The sequence below is a fragment of the Mycteria americana genome, chromosome 7 (assembly GCF_035582795.1).
Source record: "Mycteria americana isolate JAX WOST 10 ecotype Jacksonville Zoo and Gardens chromosome 7, USCA_MyAme_1.0, whole genome shotgun sequence".
In the NCBI taxonomy this organism is placed as follows: domain Eukaryota; kingdom Metazoa; phylum Chordata; class Aves; order Ciconiiformes; family Ciconiidae; genus Mycteria; species Mycteria americana.
In genome coordinates this window covers 67889762-67906757 of record NC_134371.1, presented here as the reverse complement: position 1 = coordinate 67906757, position 16996 = coordinate 67889762, and the positions used below count along the sequence as shown (strand labels likewise).

General features: G+C 41.2%; 1 protein-coding gene across 1 annotated transcript in view; it reads right to left on the bottom strand.

The window, feature by feature from the left end:
* The window catches only part of CACHD1 (cache domain containing 1), a 112715-nt gene that overhangs the window by 9730 nt on the left and 85989 nt on the right, over window positions 1-16996 (bottom strand). Inside the window, exons 10-18 of the mRNA XM_075508915.1 lie at window positions 14546-14695; window positions 13873-13996; window positions 13242-13359; window positions 11340-11508; window positions 9131-9273; window positions 8353-8534; window positions 6552-6662; window positions 2402-2524; window positions 87-186 (exon numbers count right to left, since the gene is read on the bottom strand). Of these exons, the coding sequence (XP_075365030.1) occupies window positions 87-186; window positions 2402-2524; window positions 6552-6662; window positions 8353-8534; window positions 9131-9273; window positions 11340-11508; window positions 13242-13359; window positions 13873-13996; window positions 14546-14695 (1220 nt within the window). The remainder of the gene's footprint in view (window positions 1-86; window positions 187-2401; window positions 2525-6551; window positions 6663-8352; window positions 8535-9130; window positions 9274-11339; window positions 11509-13241; window positions 13360-13872; window positions 13997-14545; window positions 14696-16996) is intronic.

The following is a 16996-nucleotide window of genomic DNA, read 5'->3' as shown; positions in this document are numbered from 1 at the left end:
CAGACACAAGCAGCAGCTTCTCTACAGTCCTTACCACTTCAGAAATTAGAAAAGGTAGGAATAAACCAAGAAAAAAGGAGCCAGACCTTGTGCGTAATGTGCTGTTGCTCCACCGGTGCGTGTCCTTTGGGATCGATGAGGGTTGGGTGTGCCACAAGGTACCCTCTGTCCTCCATGATAAAGCACCTGCCCCACAACAAAGCAAGCAACAAAGCCATTAGACTTCCTCGGGCTTTGGAGAAATACAGTGAAATGAAACATAATCTTAAATTTACAGCTAGAGGAAGAATTTTTCAAGGCTTCCATTTATTAAAATAACAGGGCCATTAAACAAATTCACTGCAAAATGTCTTTAAGGAATGTATCGGGTATTTCCCTGAAGCTTTTAAATCTGTTACTGTTACAGCAAGCCTGGACCATCAAGGACTTGAAAATAGAACTGATTAGAAACAGAAAGGAAAACTCATCAGTGCGTTGTCTTGTCTGATCAGAGAAGATCCAGAAATAAATGAAGCATAAGGAACTTGGAAAGCTTTAACAGTTTATTAATCTGCTATGTTACTAATTAAGCAGAGATTCACACTCTCCTTTAATGACCTCCCGCTTTAGAATTCAATTTTACTGGGGAGATAAATCACTCCTGTTTCATTCTCAGCCTTGCCAACATTTCCTCTCCCTTTTCAGCTCTTCCCATTAGTTTCCCGTGTGATCTCAGGGAAATGATGTCGGACCTGTGCCCCTATCTAGAAACCAGTGTGCTGTGAGGTTTTAATCCGTAATGTTTTCGGCATCTCCCGTTTCCATAGCCACAGACAGCCAGGCTGGGGAAGGCGGAGGAGCAAGCGGCACCGGGGACGGCACAGCCTGCGCCAAGATCAAGAGAATCGGTGGCCGCAGAAGGGAGACGGGAGGAGGTTAATGCGGCCACTCAATGCTCCCGAAGAGCTCAGCGGGATAGCAGCCACATCCCCCGGCACAGCGGGGCTTTGGCTGGGCCCCGCAGCTGCGCCGCTGCCCCAGCCTCCTGCCTGGGGCTGGCGGACACTTCGGGCGGCTTTAAAGTCTGCGATTCCCATGGCAGTCTGCTATGTAAAGCTCTACCTACCTCAGCTCACGGAGGGAGAGAGCAGATATAATTTAAAGCAATCAGCACGGAATAGATGGGACTGTACGCTTCAGGTATATAAAGGAGTCATGAAAACTTTTAGTTGGATTTTTTTTTTTTTACTGCCCCAACCTGTTTGGGTTTCGCATCAGAAATTCATGTAGTGATGTTGCATTTTCGCTTTTTTCTGAAAGAGGCTATAGAAACAGGAGAACGAGTAGGCTTGTGATTACCCCAGGGTGACTGCAGAGAGAAAAAGCTTAGTAGAGATACATTAAAAAAACCCAAATGCCTGCCAGATAGTTAGAATGGTTGTCTCTTAGTACCTGCGTGCATTTACGCAGAGGCTGTCAGCATTAGATCCGGCTTCTACATTAAAATGGTCTAACAAAGCATTTAACAATATGCTTGAAATTCCTCATTTAGGGAATGTAGAAACAGAATAAAGCATCTGACCCTGTTGATTATTAATAGTTTTTAACTGGGGGGGAGGGAGGGAATGCCAAACCAGAAATCCTGCCTTTTTTTTTATACACTATAAAATATATATTAAAAAAATACCCAAACCAAACCAGAAAAGAACTGGGAGGATGACAGAAAACCACTTCCCTTCCCAAATTCAAGGTTTAAAAACAAACAAAGAAACAACAACAATGCCCAAACCATGTTACCAAGTTTCTCCAGATCCAAACCAGAGTCTACCCCCACCCCCATGTGATTTTTCAAAAAAGGGCAAAGGAAAGAGAAACAATTAAGATACACATAGGTCTAAATAAAATTAGATACTCCAGATGAAACCAGACTTCTTCTGACTAGTGCTGTGCTATGTATTTCTGAGAAAAATATAACAAAAGTGTATTTTATAATCATAGTTAAAATAACTAGAGATAAAACCTCATTATTACATGCTCACAGTAACTAAATAGGTAAAATGAAAACAAACGGAAGAGAATGGGAAGTGTGCTCATTTAATAAAGAATGGTTTTTTTGCCCAGGATTTCAGTGAAGTCTAAATATAACAACAACAAAAAAAATCAGTTATCTTCCGGTTTTGTATTCCTGCAGACTGTTTACTTAGCTGATGACAGTTTGATCTTGAATAACAAAAAACGTCCCCATAATCTTTATGAGAAGAACAAGCACAAATAGCACAAATTTTAGTGGAAGTCAGAGAACACACACTGAAAGTAACAGAATCCTAGAATAAGTTAAGTTGGAAAGTACCTCTGGGTCATCTGGTTCAAGAAAAAAAAAAAAAAGGCTTTAGATATTTATTGCCTGGAAGGAACGGCTTACCTTATTTTGTTTCCTCCATCTTGGTTACAAACTGGCAGCAGATCCATGAGAACTTTGTAGAAGTATCGGAGGGTGAAGTCAATGCCCATTACTGCCACCGAATGTCCTGAAGACATCTGTGCACTGCAAAGAGGGGAGGAAAAAAAGGAAAAAGGCTTTCATGGCTGTATTAATAATTATTATTTTAATTGCTCAGTTCCCCACTTGAAAAGGGGACTGACTTCCCTGGCATGTAAATGACGAGCTCAAATCCACACCTCCACACTGAAGCTCAGTTCACCCTGCTTGTGTTTAAACAAACAGTTATAGCAGCTGTAAACGGAGGGAACAGCGTCTTAACAGTGTTAATTATTCACTGCAAATCCTGAAGTCTCTCCGCATAAATTGCGCCTCATACAAGCAGCACATGGAGGAGACAGGAGACAGCCCAGGACTGGACCACACCTGGGAACCGACCCTTCTCCCCACAGGCTGCTCTCCCTCGACTCTTACGTACAGCCCCCTACCGCCTATTGACATTTAATATTTAGCAATGTAAATTAGGACTAAAAATTCCCCACCCGCCCAAATGAATGCAGGACGCAGCTCCTGCATTTCTAGCACCCAAATCCCCACCGTTGCAGGGGGGTTTATGTTCTGCACCGCTCCTCTTTGCTCAGCCCCCAGCGTTAGGACCTGAATATGAAGCTGCCATAGACATTTTGCTAAATCCCTAAAATTCCAAAGTGTAGGAGTTATTATGAATTTCAGCCAGAAAAAAAAGCTGGCCAAGGTACAGACATGAACGAGGTTACGTTGCGCCAGGCAACTAGGTGGTATTTAGGTGCTGGTTAATGAGTACCGTGTTAAATGCTTCAAATGACATCCTACTAACAGGCCAGTTATCTGTGCTAGCTGGAATTAAACATGACCAATTCATGTTCACTTGACACTGCTCCCACTGCCTGTGGAGAGCCAAGTGACACTGAAAACCGTATCACTTCACAAATGTTCCGATTCGGTATCTTTCCCCAGTGTAGGGCAACCATAAAATCAACATTTAGGGAAAGGGCAGAACCTGGAGTCTCTGTGGATGCTCACCAGCAGTGGCAGGAAGAGCTGCTGTGAATTGCAGTATTTCGCCCACGCTGAAAATGCGCTTGTGTTCCTATTTTTACACACCAGTTTGGGAATATACACAGTTGCCTTAGCAACTGATACATCAAAGACCGACAAAACAGTCTCCGGCTGATGTATGGAAGTGTATTTTCTCACGGCTCTACAAAAGGTAAAAAAGCGCTACTTTTGCTCAGTCGTATCGTTTTAACTTTCCTCGCCATCAGTGAAGCAACTGCAAGAGGTCTCCTGGAAGAAGCGCAGTCTTGACATTTGGCTGAGACCGTTTGGATGCTGAAAGCTCCAAATAGAAATTCTATTCCATTTATGTTGTTATTTTCCCAAAACTTCCTGTCCTGGCAAATTCCCACCTTCCCCGCAGGAGACACATCCAGATATGCAAGACCTCCTGAATCAATGCACTTGAGCTAAGGCACAAATCCCCACTGGGCAGCTGGGTATCAGAGCAGCAAGGTTCTGGAACAAAAGCCTTCTAATAGAATAATAGAGAAAAATAACTAATATTTATGACAGCAGGTTACGAAAATGATTCTATTATGTGGTGGTCTGCAGTAGCCTGAGGCTACTGAGCAATCCCTGTCACTCCTACGTTTCTAACACCCAAATTCTCACAGATTGCTTCCCGCAGCCCTGAGATGGCACGGCCAGACCAAGTTACAGCTCATCCCTGAAGGACCCAGAATGATCAGCTCATCCTCAAATCGCAGGGCGTGCTATTTTGCACCTTTGTGGGCCTTATGGTGACAACAAAGGAGACACCTTTGCCTTACTACTTTTTAAAATTTACCCTTCTAAATAATTTTGTCTCTGAAGACAGGAATAAAAATGTTTCGAAAAAGAAGATAACTGAACGGCACAGCTGGACTATACCAAGTAGAGGCTGCTGGCAACCTGCAATCCATATAAAACCAACTCTGTTTACTGGACTGAAAAGTTTGTTTGCTTTTAGAGAGGTACAGTGAAGATGTAGTAAAATCTAATTTGCAGATTCATAAATATAGATTCTAAAAACCTGCACTTAATTTAACACTACCCATTTCATGGAAAAGGAATGGGAAAAAGGATGACAGTGAAGCAGCACAGATACATTTAACTCTATGTGACAAGGCATCACGCTACGAAGTTACTGCTCTGTCCTAACAGACAAAAAGCCATTAGGAACGCTATAAATATTTTAGCTTCGTTTTTAAGCATTAAATCCTTCTAGTTTGCTGATGTAAGCTGCATTAAATAACTTCTTGCATGAATCTTCTATTCCCAGCCTCCAAAAAAGAAATAAGATATACGTAACGTGGGAACGAGAGGTAACCGTCAGTTCTAGATAAACTAATGTTATTTAAACCCACACAGCAGTTTCTAATGCGAGGATGCCTATTAACTCTACTGATTCCTCCCCCACCCCTCTGTTTTTTTTTTAACTAAGACCTCTTTGGGGATTATAACCGCATGTGACTATAAGCTTTAGAGGTCATATTTACCCAGGAATCACACTCACATCTGCCAAACTTTGTTTAACTGTTCTTTAATCATGGTCTAATAACCCACATGAGCTTTAAGTTCTTAAAGCTAACTAAACCATCTCTTACTAGATAAAAATCAGAATTTTTATTAATTGCACTTCTCTTCTTACAAAAGTGTTTATTTCCCTTAAGTCAATTCCTCTGTGAGAAGCACCACACAGGCATTAGGCCTGATAATACTCCTGCCAAAAAAGACAGGCAGATGTCCTGTGGTGGGAAATCCCAAACAAAGCCGAGATGTCTCTGAGAAGAGTAGAAAAGCAGCGTCTTGGGCTCTGCTGGCTTTGTGATCTGTATTTGTCAGCGCAACGTTAGAAGTTACCTTTGTACTGCTGGGGTCTTAGATGGAGCCTGTGCAGAAGCCACACGCTCGGTGAAAAGTCTTGGAAGAGAGTCCGTGTAAAAAACAAAACGAGTAACTATCATTTCTGAAACTTGGGAGAGCTTATGCTGGAAAGGTTTAGTACGTATTCTATAAACTGACCTCCTTTAAACAGCCCACATCTCAAACCAAAGGGAGCAGGGAGCTGAAACCAAAAAATCCTGGTCCTCGAGGAAAGGGTCATTCCAGTACTGACAAGCTGTTCATAGAGAGACTGACTCCACTGGTGGTAATATTAACTGTACTGAGAATAAAGGAAACATCGAGATTCTCTTGATCAACTTTGAATGAAGATACCTTAGAATTTCCCCTTTCCTTTTTTTAAGGCACAGAAGACTCATTAATAAAGAAAATGCTTCTTCCTATACTGCTATGACGTTCATTTGGGTTTCAATCCCAAAGGCACGGGCCGCTGTTTCCACTCTGATTTGTTTTCTGCAATCCTGTAAGGGCAGTTGAAGGTTTACAGGCTTCTCCTCAAGAAGTTCTCACTCCTGAAAGCCCCTGTCCAGAGGCGCCGAATTTAAACAGCCCAGGCGAGGAGCTCCCCCAATTCCTGGAGTACGGACGGAGCTTTAATTAAAACAGTCCTGTGGACTGACCTCCATTTGCAGTTAGGTAGATCTGCTTTCACCTCTTACTCCCTTCCAAACATCACCCCAGTACATACAACTGCAGAAGTGTGAGTAACTTCAGGAAATTTAGAGATTAGCTGTCTTGATGAAACAGTATTTGACTACCAGGAGAGAGGGAACATATCCCAAACTGCCTAATGAAAGCGATCCCTCTCCTCCTCCCAGGTCCTTGTCTTGCATACATGACATCTCATCTCACGTTCACCCAGGAGCACATTCTCACCAATCAATCTTTCTTCCTATACGCTGTTATTATTCATATATCAATAAAGCTACAGAATATAAACCTATTCATACAACATGGATTTTTCACAGTATTTCAATATACTGAATCTACACAAAGTTATATTACATTTCATCAAAAGCATTTTAAAAACAGGTTTGGGTTTCAGTTCTTGAACGCGTAGGAGTTGCTCAGCATATTTCTCTCCTACCCAAAGCACATGTTGATAATTGAGAATATTCTTGCTTGACACAAACCTCTAAACACAATTTACCTGGAAGAATGGACCGTGTGACTGATCGTAACGACGTAGCCTGCCCCTCCAACATCTAAGTAGGGACCAGTGAAGGTAATTAGTCCTGGATTAGCCACTGCATGCAAGTACCTAAGGGCAGCCAAAAGAAACACTCATAATTAATGAAAAAGGGTTACTGTAAACTTTAAGACAGCATCCTTGATTTTGCAGAAAAACAGACAAACGCTGAATTCTGCTCACTGTGAACAATGTGCTAACATATTAATGTTTCTTAATATTAAACAAGTACCTAAGTATGATTAGGACCCAGACCTAAACCAGACTTGCTCAGTAAATGGTTCCTCAGTACATACAACTGCATTAAAAAAAGCTCAGTTTACTTCTGCATAGAATGCGTTTAACATTGCTGTAGACATTTTCCCCAGAACAATGTGTGACTTAGTGCCAGCGGAGTCTCAAACTCAAAGCAAACACTGGCAAAATTATTATGCTGCAAGTGGAGGAGAAGGGATGTCCTATACGCAGAATTCACACGTGAAAATCTGGAAAGATGTCAGAAAGTGATTACAAATTACAATCTCCTTTAAAACATTGTCAACATTAAATGAGTCACAATAATGTCAAATATCTTCCTACTGTCATAAGAGAGTTTATAAAACATTCCCACTGTTGGAAACACTTTTGTGTATGAAAAAAAAACTATTACTTTGCTTTCCCGTATACTAACCCATGAGTCTGGACTGCACTGTGAAAGTGACTGAATTCTACTTTATTACTAGTGCTTTGCTTGCATCTTCTTTCCAAAACACTGCCATTTGGCTCTCTATAAAAACCAAGACACTATGGCATGCTGCATATGGAGGCTTTTTCAAAACCATGGTTTGAAAAAATCAGTGAAGTGTAAAAGCAAAAAACACATCCCCCCCCCAAGAACAATAATGAAAATAATTTGAGAGCTTTTAAAATGGAGACAAGGGATTGTAAAAGTGCATTCAGCTAATTTACAACATGAATACACCCTGTTTATCTCACAACAAAAAAAGAGAGCAAAATTCCATCATCTTATCTGTCAGCAAAAACATAACAACAAAAAGGAAGAAAACCTGAAGAAAAGCTAGTCAGTAGCTATGGTAATGATTTTTTTCAGGGAAAACATGGGTCAGGAGCACTACAGCACGGCCAATGCCAGGAGCAATTCAGAGCCTTCCCCGTACAGCTGGAGGGTTGGGACCTGGCGCTGGCTCGTGCCTTTCCCAGCGTCGCTGTGCGGCGGCACCTGGCTGGCTCCTTTCAACAAAGCACACCCGTCAAAGCACGCTCCAGAGCGCTCTCATGTCTCAGGCTCCCATTTGTAATGTATACAAATATTTTCCCAAATCAGATGCTAGTGCATAATTAATAGTGCACAGTCAAGCCAGCAAATTCCTACTCTAAATTAGCAAGTAAACACACTGTAAACAAACAAAAAGACTAAAATATTAACAACCAAAAATGGCACAAGGAGCTGAAAACACTCCCGAATTAGCTAATCCCTAAAGGCGATGCTCATTTTCTGAATATTTATATTCCCATCTGCCATAGCAGGGATATGAAACAGCAACTATCACTTAAAATAAAAAGGGTTGAAATTAGAACCAATAAAGATTTTAACTAGCTGTATTTAAGCACCAAGCCTTTTACCCACGATGAAAACATTTCTAGTTAAATAGTTTATAGCTGGCCATAAAAAAACCCCAGGCTATGAAATCGATACCAAATATTTTCCTTATTGCCCTCCAAGATTATCCAAAGCTTTGATAACAGGACCCTAAAAACTCACCATTGTCTCCTGGTGGGATCAAATGCTTTGTCCATGAGGGAACCGGGGTAAATTCGGAGCACCCCATTGGGGGTTGCTATGTAACGGCGCACAATATAACTGTTCAGGCTACTCATTTCCATTTGTGTCATCCATTCATCTGTGACGTGACTGGTAGCCATTACTTCATTTCTGACAGAGAACTGCAAAACAAAGGCGGACCTGGCAGGGTTCCTCTAAGACTTGCATGAAAAGATAATAAGCTGCTCGCGGGGTTTCCTAAAGAGCGATCGGAGATCATCTAAACTCAATTACTTGTTTAAAGTCTTCTCACACCAGACGGATCTGGCACATTCCAAGCAAAGGAAAAGCTTATTATAATGAAATATTGTTGTCGTTATCTCTGCAGCTTTTAGCGTTTGCTTTCTTACTTCACATAAATATAAATACTGCTCCGCTTGCACACAAAATAGAAATTTCTCATTTATATGCCTAAGAACACAAAGATATTTCCGCTAAGAATTTACTGCAGCTTTAATTTTTCTTCATTTCAATAGCTGCTTATCAACTTTTCCCCCCTCTCCTGGGGAGGAAGCCCTCTCCTCTCTCCACTCTTCTGGGCCTTCAAGCCCACGGCCATCTCTCCAGGCATGGGAATACCACCCCAAACCACCACTCCATAACCCTACGAGCATCAGGAGATCAATGCTTCAGGTAGTCTCCTCCTGGATGAAGGCATGGGGCGGGAGGAAACCAGGGTCTCCAGGGCTGACCAGAGCGGTCAGCACTGAGGACGTACCTTAAGGCCAGGATTGGCAATCAGGCGCGTGTTGTCGCTGAGGTACGCTGTGTAATGCTCCACCATCCGCTTCGTCTCGGGCTGGCTGAGATGTTCGTACGGAGAAGAGAAGCTGCCCGCAGAGAGCATTACCGTAGGGCTTTCTAAAAATAGCAAAATATGAGAAAGTTAAGGACAATGAATTGCACATATCGCATAGTAAACACATTCGTACCACGAAAGGGTATCCTCTGCCTGTTCCTCCACTCTCCCACACTTCAGTATGCAAAGCTCACAGCTCCTTCAGGTCACGGGTGGACTGTGAGCGAGGGCAGGAAACGTGAAGTTCTCCATCCAAACCAGAGCGCTTACCAGCACAGCTTGCTTCCCCAGGCACTGGCAAAACTTTTGTTGCACATGAACTACCTTTCTTGCTTCAAAATACAGAACTCACAAAGTTAGCCCACTTACTCTGATCTCCACGTGTTATTTGGTAAACTTTAGTGCCTTTGTTCTCAAAGTCTAAACAATTTCTGAATTACTACTTTTCGAAAGATTACAGAAGCTGTTTTCCCTTAAGAAAAGATTTTGTGCTAAAGAAGAAGAAATTAATTATCCATGTTTAGGTTAGATACGGCAGAGGAAAACAAAAACGAGTACTTTCACTTACAGATAACGAACAAATGGAGAATTACAAGCGCAGAAGAGAGAGCTTAGCAATAAAAGTGTGGCTGTCTGGGGTGATTTTCAGAACTGACTAGAAAGGAAACTTCCATTGTGCAGAAACTGCAATACCAGACAGCTTTTTCTTTTTAAAAAGAAAAACGATTATGATGATGCAGGGCTGAAGGTTGAGAAGAATGCCTTTTCTGAATCTTTGACCCATGGAACCCGATTTCCCCGTGTGTAATGGTCTCCAGAGGAAAAATTTCACTGGAGTATGTGAAGTGTTCTGCTTTTATTCACATTCCTCTAAAACACATCACCATACATCCAGCAACCATATGTACTGCAGTCATCACTTATGAACTTCTATTACAGTCCTTCATCTGCTCCCCAGACCAAATATTCTGATGTGATTGCATTTTGCTTTGCATGAAGTTTTTCCACTTGTCAGCTTAGTACTGCGTTTTTTTGGATATTTTCCATTTATATCTTGTCTTTCTGGATATAAGATAATCAAGACTAGGCACCACATTAAAGAAAGAAAAAACCCTGTATTTTAAACAATTGGCAAAGCAATTTCCATAGGTTTGTCAAGTTCTTCCATAACTCCTCCAGCCTAATCTCACTTAGCTATTTGTGACACTGCAATATAGCTAAGAAAATATCACAACTGTGCTGCTAATCCACCATGAGACCTTCAAACCTTGCTCCATCCAAAAGCAGTTAATTCAGAACTTCTTATAATACAGCACAGATTTTAGCAAAACCCCCCAAGATTAATACCTAAATATGAAAGCTTGAAACTTACGACGCTTATATAAAAAAACTCTATGTTCTTAGGATATATTATGGTTTTTAAGTTCTCTATCGTTTCCAGACACTAGAACTTACACTGCCAAAGAGACTCTCCTTCTTTCCAGCAATGTTTGAGCAACTACAGAAATTAGTCAGGTAGAGTAGAATCAGTTTAGCTTATCAAAGCAGGAATGCGTCAGTAACCCGAAAATTTTTAACCAGGTAAGGAGGGTCTGGAAACCATCACCCCACAGGAGTTCTCAGTCTCCCCCAACAGGCATAACTTCTGACTTCACATGGATCGATGGTATTAAATGCTTATGGCACTGAAAAACTTGCATAAATCCAAAGTCAAAAAGTGCTCTTGCAGGACTGGCTGGGACTTCATCCTACTTATGTTATTTGTCAATAAGCTGCTTTACAGCCAAGAGAACAGAACTTAGTTTTAAGCTTGGTGAGACATCTCTCACTCTCCCCAGTCTGCTTTCTGGGAACTTGATCAAGCAAGACTCACGGTGCATTTATCTTGTGCTCTGATGAGCAGTCCCACTGTGTTCACCCATGCAAGTGCTTGCCACTGAGCAGGGTAGCTACGATCAATGAAGAGCTGAGCTATAAGAAGGTACAGCTGATTAGAAAATCAGGCCTGGAAATAAAAGCATCTCAAGAGGAGAGTATTTCTAGTGTTTTGTGAGATGAGTTTTACTTTCTGCTGCCACACTCTACAGAAACATGCATGAGGTCAAGGTGAACTGCAAGAAAGCTTTACCTAAGGTAGCCAGCTGCTTGAAGTGCAGGCAGGCATTCGGCTGGCCCAGCAGATCCAGTCGATGATACAGGAGCTTGCTGCTGGGGACAGTGTTGAGATTCTTCAGCTGTTTAACAGGTATTTCTGGCTGTATCACCACGACACACAGAATAAAGGATGTGTCCTGGACCTGAAAAACAAGGGCAAGTCATTAAACTAAAACAAAAAGGTGGAGGTGTTACAGAACTTATTTTCTATTTGGCATTCGTTCTCTTTTCTTTAACTGCTCATCTCGTCCAGTTCTGGAAGGTGCCACCACACTTCGCCATACTCTCAAGGATCACAGTTCCCACTCTCTCTGAAAACAGACAATTCTCTTTCAAAGAAGCTAATACGGACTCGATCCTACAGAAAACAGAGAGAAGGACTGTGCAGATAAAACTTTCAAGCCATATTGGTCTCTGTTCAGGGTAGAGACTTGATTAACAGCAACTCAGTCCCATACAGCCACGTTCCAGTCTGTAACTATCCTGTATGTACTGGAGCCACAAAGTTGTACAAAAAGTACTTTTCCACAGTCTATGCACAAAATAAAAATACGTAGTTTTCAGGAAAAAAGACTGCTCTAAGACTTTCATTTTGTTCCTCAACTTGCAGTAATTTCTAACACTGTTTCGTGGATACTTTTTGAAGTGTCATTAACAGAGGAGAGGCTTCAGGTTCACAGTTGATAAAAACACATTGGTATTCCCATTATGAAGAATATGGGTAAACTAACTCTCAAAAATAAGATTTTATCATTACCACTCTTAATTGTGTGCTGCATGTGTCACATGCTTTACTGGTTTGTATATTTTAAGTAACTATAGTACATCAGACTAACAAAACCTGGAGCTGCTTAGCTGCAAGGGTGTTTGATATTTAATGTAGCATTACAACATTAGAAAATTAGCTCCAGACACCCTTCTATGTGAATTTCTGTTACACAATGACAGATTTAATCTCTTAAAGCTGCTCGGCTTAATCTTTTAGGTTGGATTTAACTTGACACTGTGAAATGATCCACAAGTACCCTCCTAAGTTTGTTGGCGCAAAGAAGTAGCCAATTATTTCTGGCATCAGCGAAATTCACCTGGATTATATTTAACCTTAGATTCCATTTTAATCCCTGGGTCAAGATTAGCGTTCAGATATGTTCAAAACTGCAGAAGGGAAGACAGCTGCTAGAAGCTCTCTTAAAGCTCTTACAACTAGTAATATAGCCTGTTGCATACACATCATACTCAGTTTCAATGAAAGCTTTGATATAACTGATGTTTGTAAGAAAAGTGTTAAATTAGAGCAAACATCATCACTGGCTACTGATACAGTTCTGCAACAAGATAGTATCAGAATGAGAAGCTGACTTTTTCCCAATTGTATTAATTAATGGATGGTACTACTCTGCCCCAAACATAACAACGGTTTTAAGCAAAAGAATGACTTAATACTAAACTCTGCCTCAGCACTACATTGAAATGTGGTCTCTGGTAGGTATTTATGTGTCACCTGGCTTGCAGTATGACGTCCAAAGCAGTATAGCTTTACTTGCATTGGGAAAGCATGAGTATAATCTCTATGTAACCGTACATTACGTATGTCTTATGAAATAAATGAGCACCTTCATGAAGAAAGAGCATACACGTATCCATACAGACACATCTCTGAGGATGACACGGTAACAACCCTGAAATGGTAATTTCATTGGTTCTTCACTGGAACAACGCCCCCCCCCCATTCATGCAGTTTCTGAGTAATTCAAACCTTTCATACTTCAATGTATAGCAATACTTCATGCTTCACTATATTCAATACATTAATGTACTCTTCAATATATGAGCTTACTCTGTGCCATCCCGCAACAGCGTCGCTTTTATTCCTTACCATTTTCCAGGCATAGCTGACGTTGTAGGCTTCTTTTCCAACTTCTCTCAGCTTGTTTACATGCCAAGACAGTGAGGAGTTCACAGGAACTGTAATGATTTGGCTGCCCAGTGGAATGCTAGATTGGCAAATATAACACACAGCATTTTATTAAACACTGAGAAAGCTCTTAAGCAAAACCCATCTACTGTACATTTATAAAAATATCATAAGATATGAAGAGATTAACTATTGTCTGTCTTAGGTGAAGAAAAAGTTATGTATGCTGAAAATGCGCTTATGTACCGCCACATTTTGGGTTAAAACACATACTCAGATAAGACAAAGGCTAAAGAAAAACCCAGACCAAACAGTGGAAAATATTCCACCACAATAGACATTAGAAAGAGTATCCCCCAGGTCAGCTGTGGAAACCACTGCTTAGCACACCAAATGATAAAATGAAGAAAGTTGGAGGAAAAACCAAACTAGAACTCTTCTGCATTTGGGGAAAGGGAAAAAAATAAATCCATCCGAGTAGCCAGATCTTGTAGGAAAAGGAACTTTACCTTATATTCTCTTAAAACTCCTCTAGAAATACTTCTAGTGCCCTAAGGACTGCTAATGTTTGGACTTGCACCCCAGTTCTTACCTAAGGATGTTCTGGCGCACCAGCTCGTATTTAGGAATGTTCTCATAATGGATAATATCTGTGTGGAGCGGTGGTTCGGACAACAGGTAGGGCCTGGTAAGGGATGGGTGCATAAGAGTGTATCCTAAAAAATAAAGACACAAAACCAGACATTGAATGCATTGTAACAGCTGAGTCCAGGATGAATATTCACAGGGGAAAAAAAAAAGAATACAGTAACTACATACAGTTTTTACAAAGGCTTAACAAATGTAAGTGAACAAGCAATATTATCATCAAAGAAGTTGCGAACTAAGAACGTGGTAAGTTGCAAATGAACGACAGCTCAAAGAACCAAGCAATAAAAGAGGTAAGGATCAGAGGAAAAGAGCTGAACACACATATATACCAGTTTTGCCTTTTGCCCTACACATACAGAAAACCTCGATGTGACACATGTAGAAAATCTCAACAGCAAGTAAGCATTTCCACATCAAAACTCCAGTACAGAAATTTCAAGTCGTGAATCCACCTACAGTCTCCAGCTGTCTGGCAACACTCAGGCAAAACTAACCAATCTTTTATTACCATTCATTACTTACAGACTATTTAGAGACTTGAGAATTAAGAGTTTCCTTTTGATAGTTAATGATCTCAGTGGGACTAGAAGAGATTATGTGAGCTAAAAACTTACCTTTATTATCAATGAGGAAAGTGTAGGAACCCAAGGAGTCTTGATAATAGGTGACATCTTCCAAGATATATGCGAGATTAACATCTACTCCAACAATCCCTAGCAGCAGGTTTCCAAAGTAACATGGTTTACTTACAGTCATTATCAGGCCTTAGAATGAGAGAAATAACATAAAACCATCAGCAATATCATCTAGTTAATTATTTTTAGAGGAAACAGAGCATGCACTTTATCATTTTAAAATGTTATACAGTTACATTTTATATAGTATTCCTTGCTGGAATATGGACAAAAATTGGCATGCCTACAGTGAAGCTGAGCAGGTTATCTGCCATGTCTGGCTGGCTTTAGCCACTCTCCCTAATGAGTTAATTTCTATGTTTCTGACAGTGACCTAAGGTACATTTAATCAATTTATTAAAATACACACCACAATTAATGTTTTGGGGTTTTTGTCAGCCTACAAGCGGATGGCCTTACAGATAAGAAATGCGTGTGCATGAAAAGCCAAGATAGTATTTTGTTCCTTTAACACTGTTTAAGGCAATTTAAAAAATAGGGGGAGGAAGGAGGAAGAGAATTTGTACTTGTAAAGCAACAATAGGGATGAATTATTGCTCATCTAATTGCATATTCAGAATATTAAATGCCCTCTGCTTAACTAAATCCCAATACGGCCACTGTACTGGGAATCATACCCATAATTACACAATGGTTTGTGAGGCATCTTGTCCCCGAGGTAAGAACTCTCGGTAATACCTTATTTCTCTTACTTTCTACACCACTGCTATTTGGAAACTCAGTGACTCTTTTCCTTCAAACCAATATAAACTTCATTTGCATGTACAAGCTTTTAAGCACACTCTGGTGTTTATGTAAGACAAATCTCTTCTCTTGCACCATTTCTAATCCTTCTGTTGCTCAAATTTTCCATTATGCTTGGATATGGCTTTGTGAGAGAGTAATAATACAGCTTAATTACCGAGGTTAGGAAATGCAGAAAGTAGCAAGCATTCTGACTCAGAATGCTCAAGAATAATCTTAAATTTGTTTTGGGACTCAACACACAAGGCAAGCGTGCAACTTAAACTCAGTAGCCCTTGAAAACTATTCAGCATAACCCTCAACTACTCCTACGTACCAGCCGAGACTAAGAAGATGCAAAGTCCTGAATGAAGAAATACAGAATTTGCTCAATTGTCAAAGCAATATAAAGTCACCAACGTATTTCCTAACATCACTGTGATGGTCACATCTCTTTACAGAGCACTGGAGCAGTGCTAGAGAAATGTCAGGAGAGCTGTCCAAGAACTAGCAACTTGGAAGGTCGGAGCTGTAGGGTTTACTAGAACTGTAAACCCTACAGCTCCAACCTTCCAAGCATGTATGCCGAGCTTTAGGAAGGGCACCAAATCCCAAAGGTAAAAGGAGCAGCAGTACTGCAGCTTACAAGTGATGACACTTAGGCAAGTATTAGCTCAGGCAGTGGGACTGCCTGCCAGAGCTCTGCCAGCACTGTGGGAGCAGCCTAAGACCACTCCCTACCTCCTGAACCTGAGGATAGGATCCCTATAGGATCACCCTGCATCAGATGCCTACCCTGAGCACAAATTAAACCATCTGATTTCTCCATTTCTTACACGTGTGTCACCTTATACTCATGCTGGTACGCTCCCAGAAGTCTCTACCGATATCTACACCTTCAGTCTCTCCATTACTGGATGTAGCTCAAATTGAACACTTGGTAACGTGGCATCTAGTTTTAAGGTAAAAAGGCAGATGCATGCACCTTCCCACCACATCAGCATAAATTAGAAACTGATGGTAGACCCAGACTACAGACATCTGCTGCATTAAGATATTCTTCAGGATGCATTCACAGTCTATGGAAAAACCGTCACCAGGCTTCCACTAAATTCAGCATATCCCTTGCTCCTGACTGTCCGAGCCATCACCAGCCAGCTCAGCCTTCCTGTCCTGCCTGATGCTGGGGGCAGACCAAGTGTGCTGAAGCTAAAGGAAGAGCTAAGGATAGCATATTTGGGACAATATTTAATAATCTCTCTTTGTGCCATTTGCTAAGCTGGTTGCCTTCCCCCTCTTACAGAGGTCTGACTGCCAGCATCCGGCATCCCCACCCTTTACAGCCCGGCAGCAGGGCATGGACGCTAAACTAGTTGTGACAAGCCACTGCTTGGGGTGCAAAGACAAAAAAACTCCAGCTGGAAGGATGACTCAAAAGTCACGTGCATGGCTCCACAGGAAAGGGAGGCTCAAAGGACAAGAACTTTTTCTCTCCTCCACTGCAGGGACCTATGCAACCCCCTGAGTCTACCGGTAAGACCTCAAGACATATAGAAGTACTGAAATAATGAATGCTGCAATGGTGCAGCATGGTCACGGCTGTCATTTCAACATGACAAGACTGCTTCCCTCAAGTACAAAGAACTT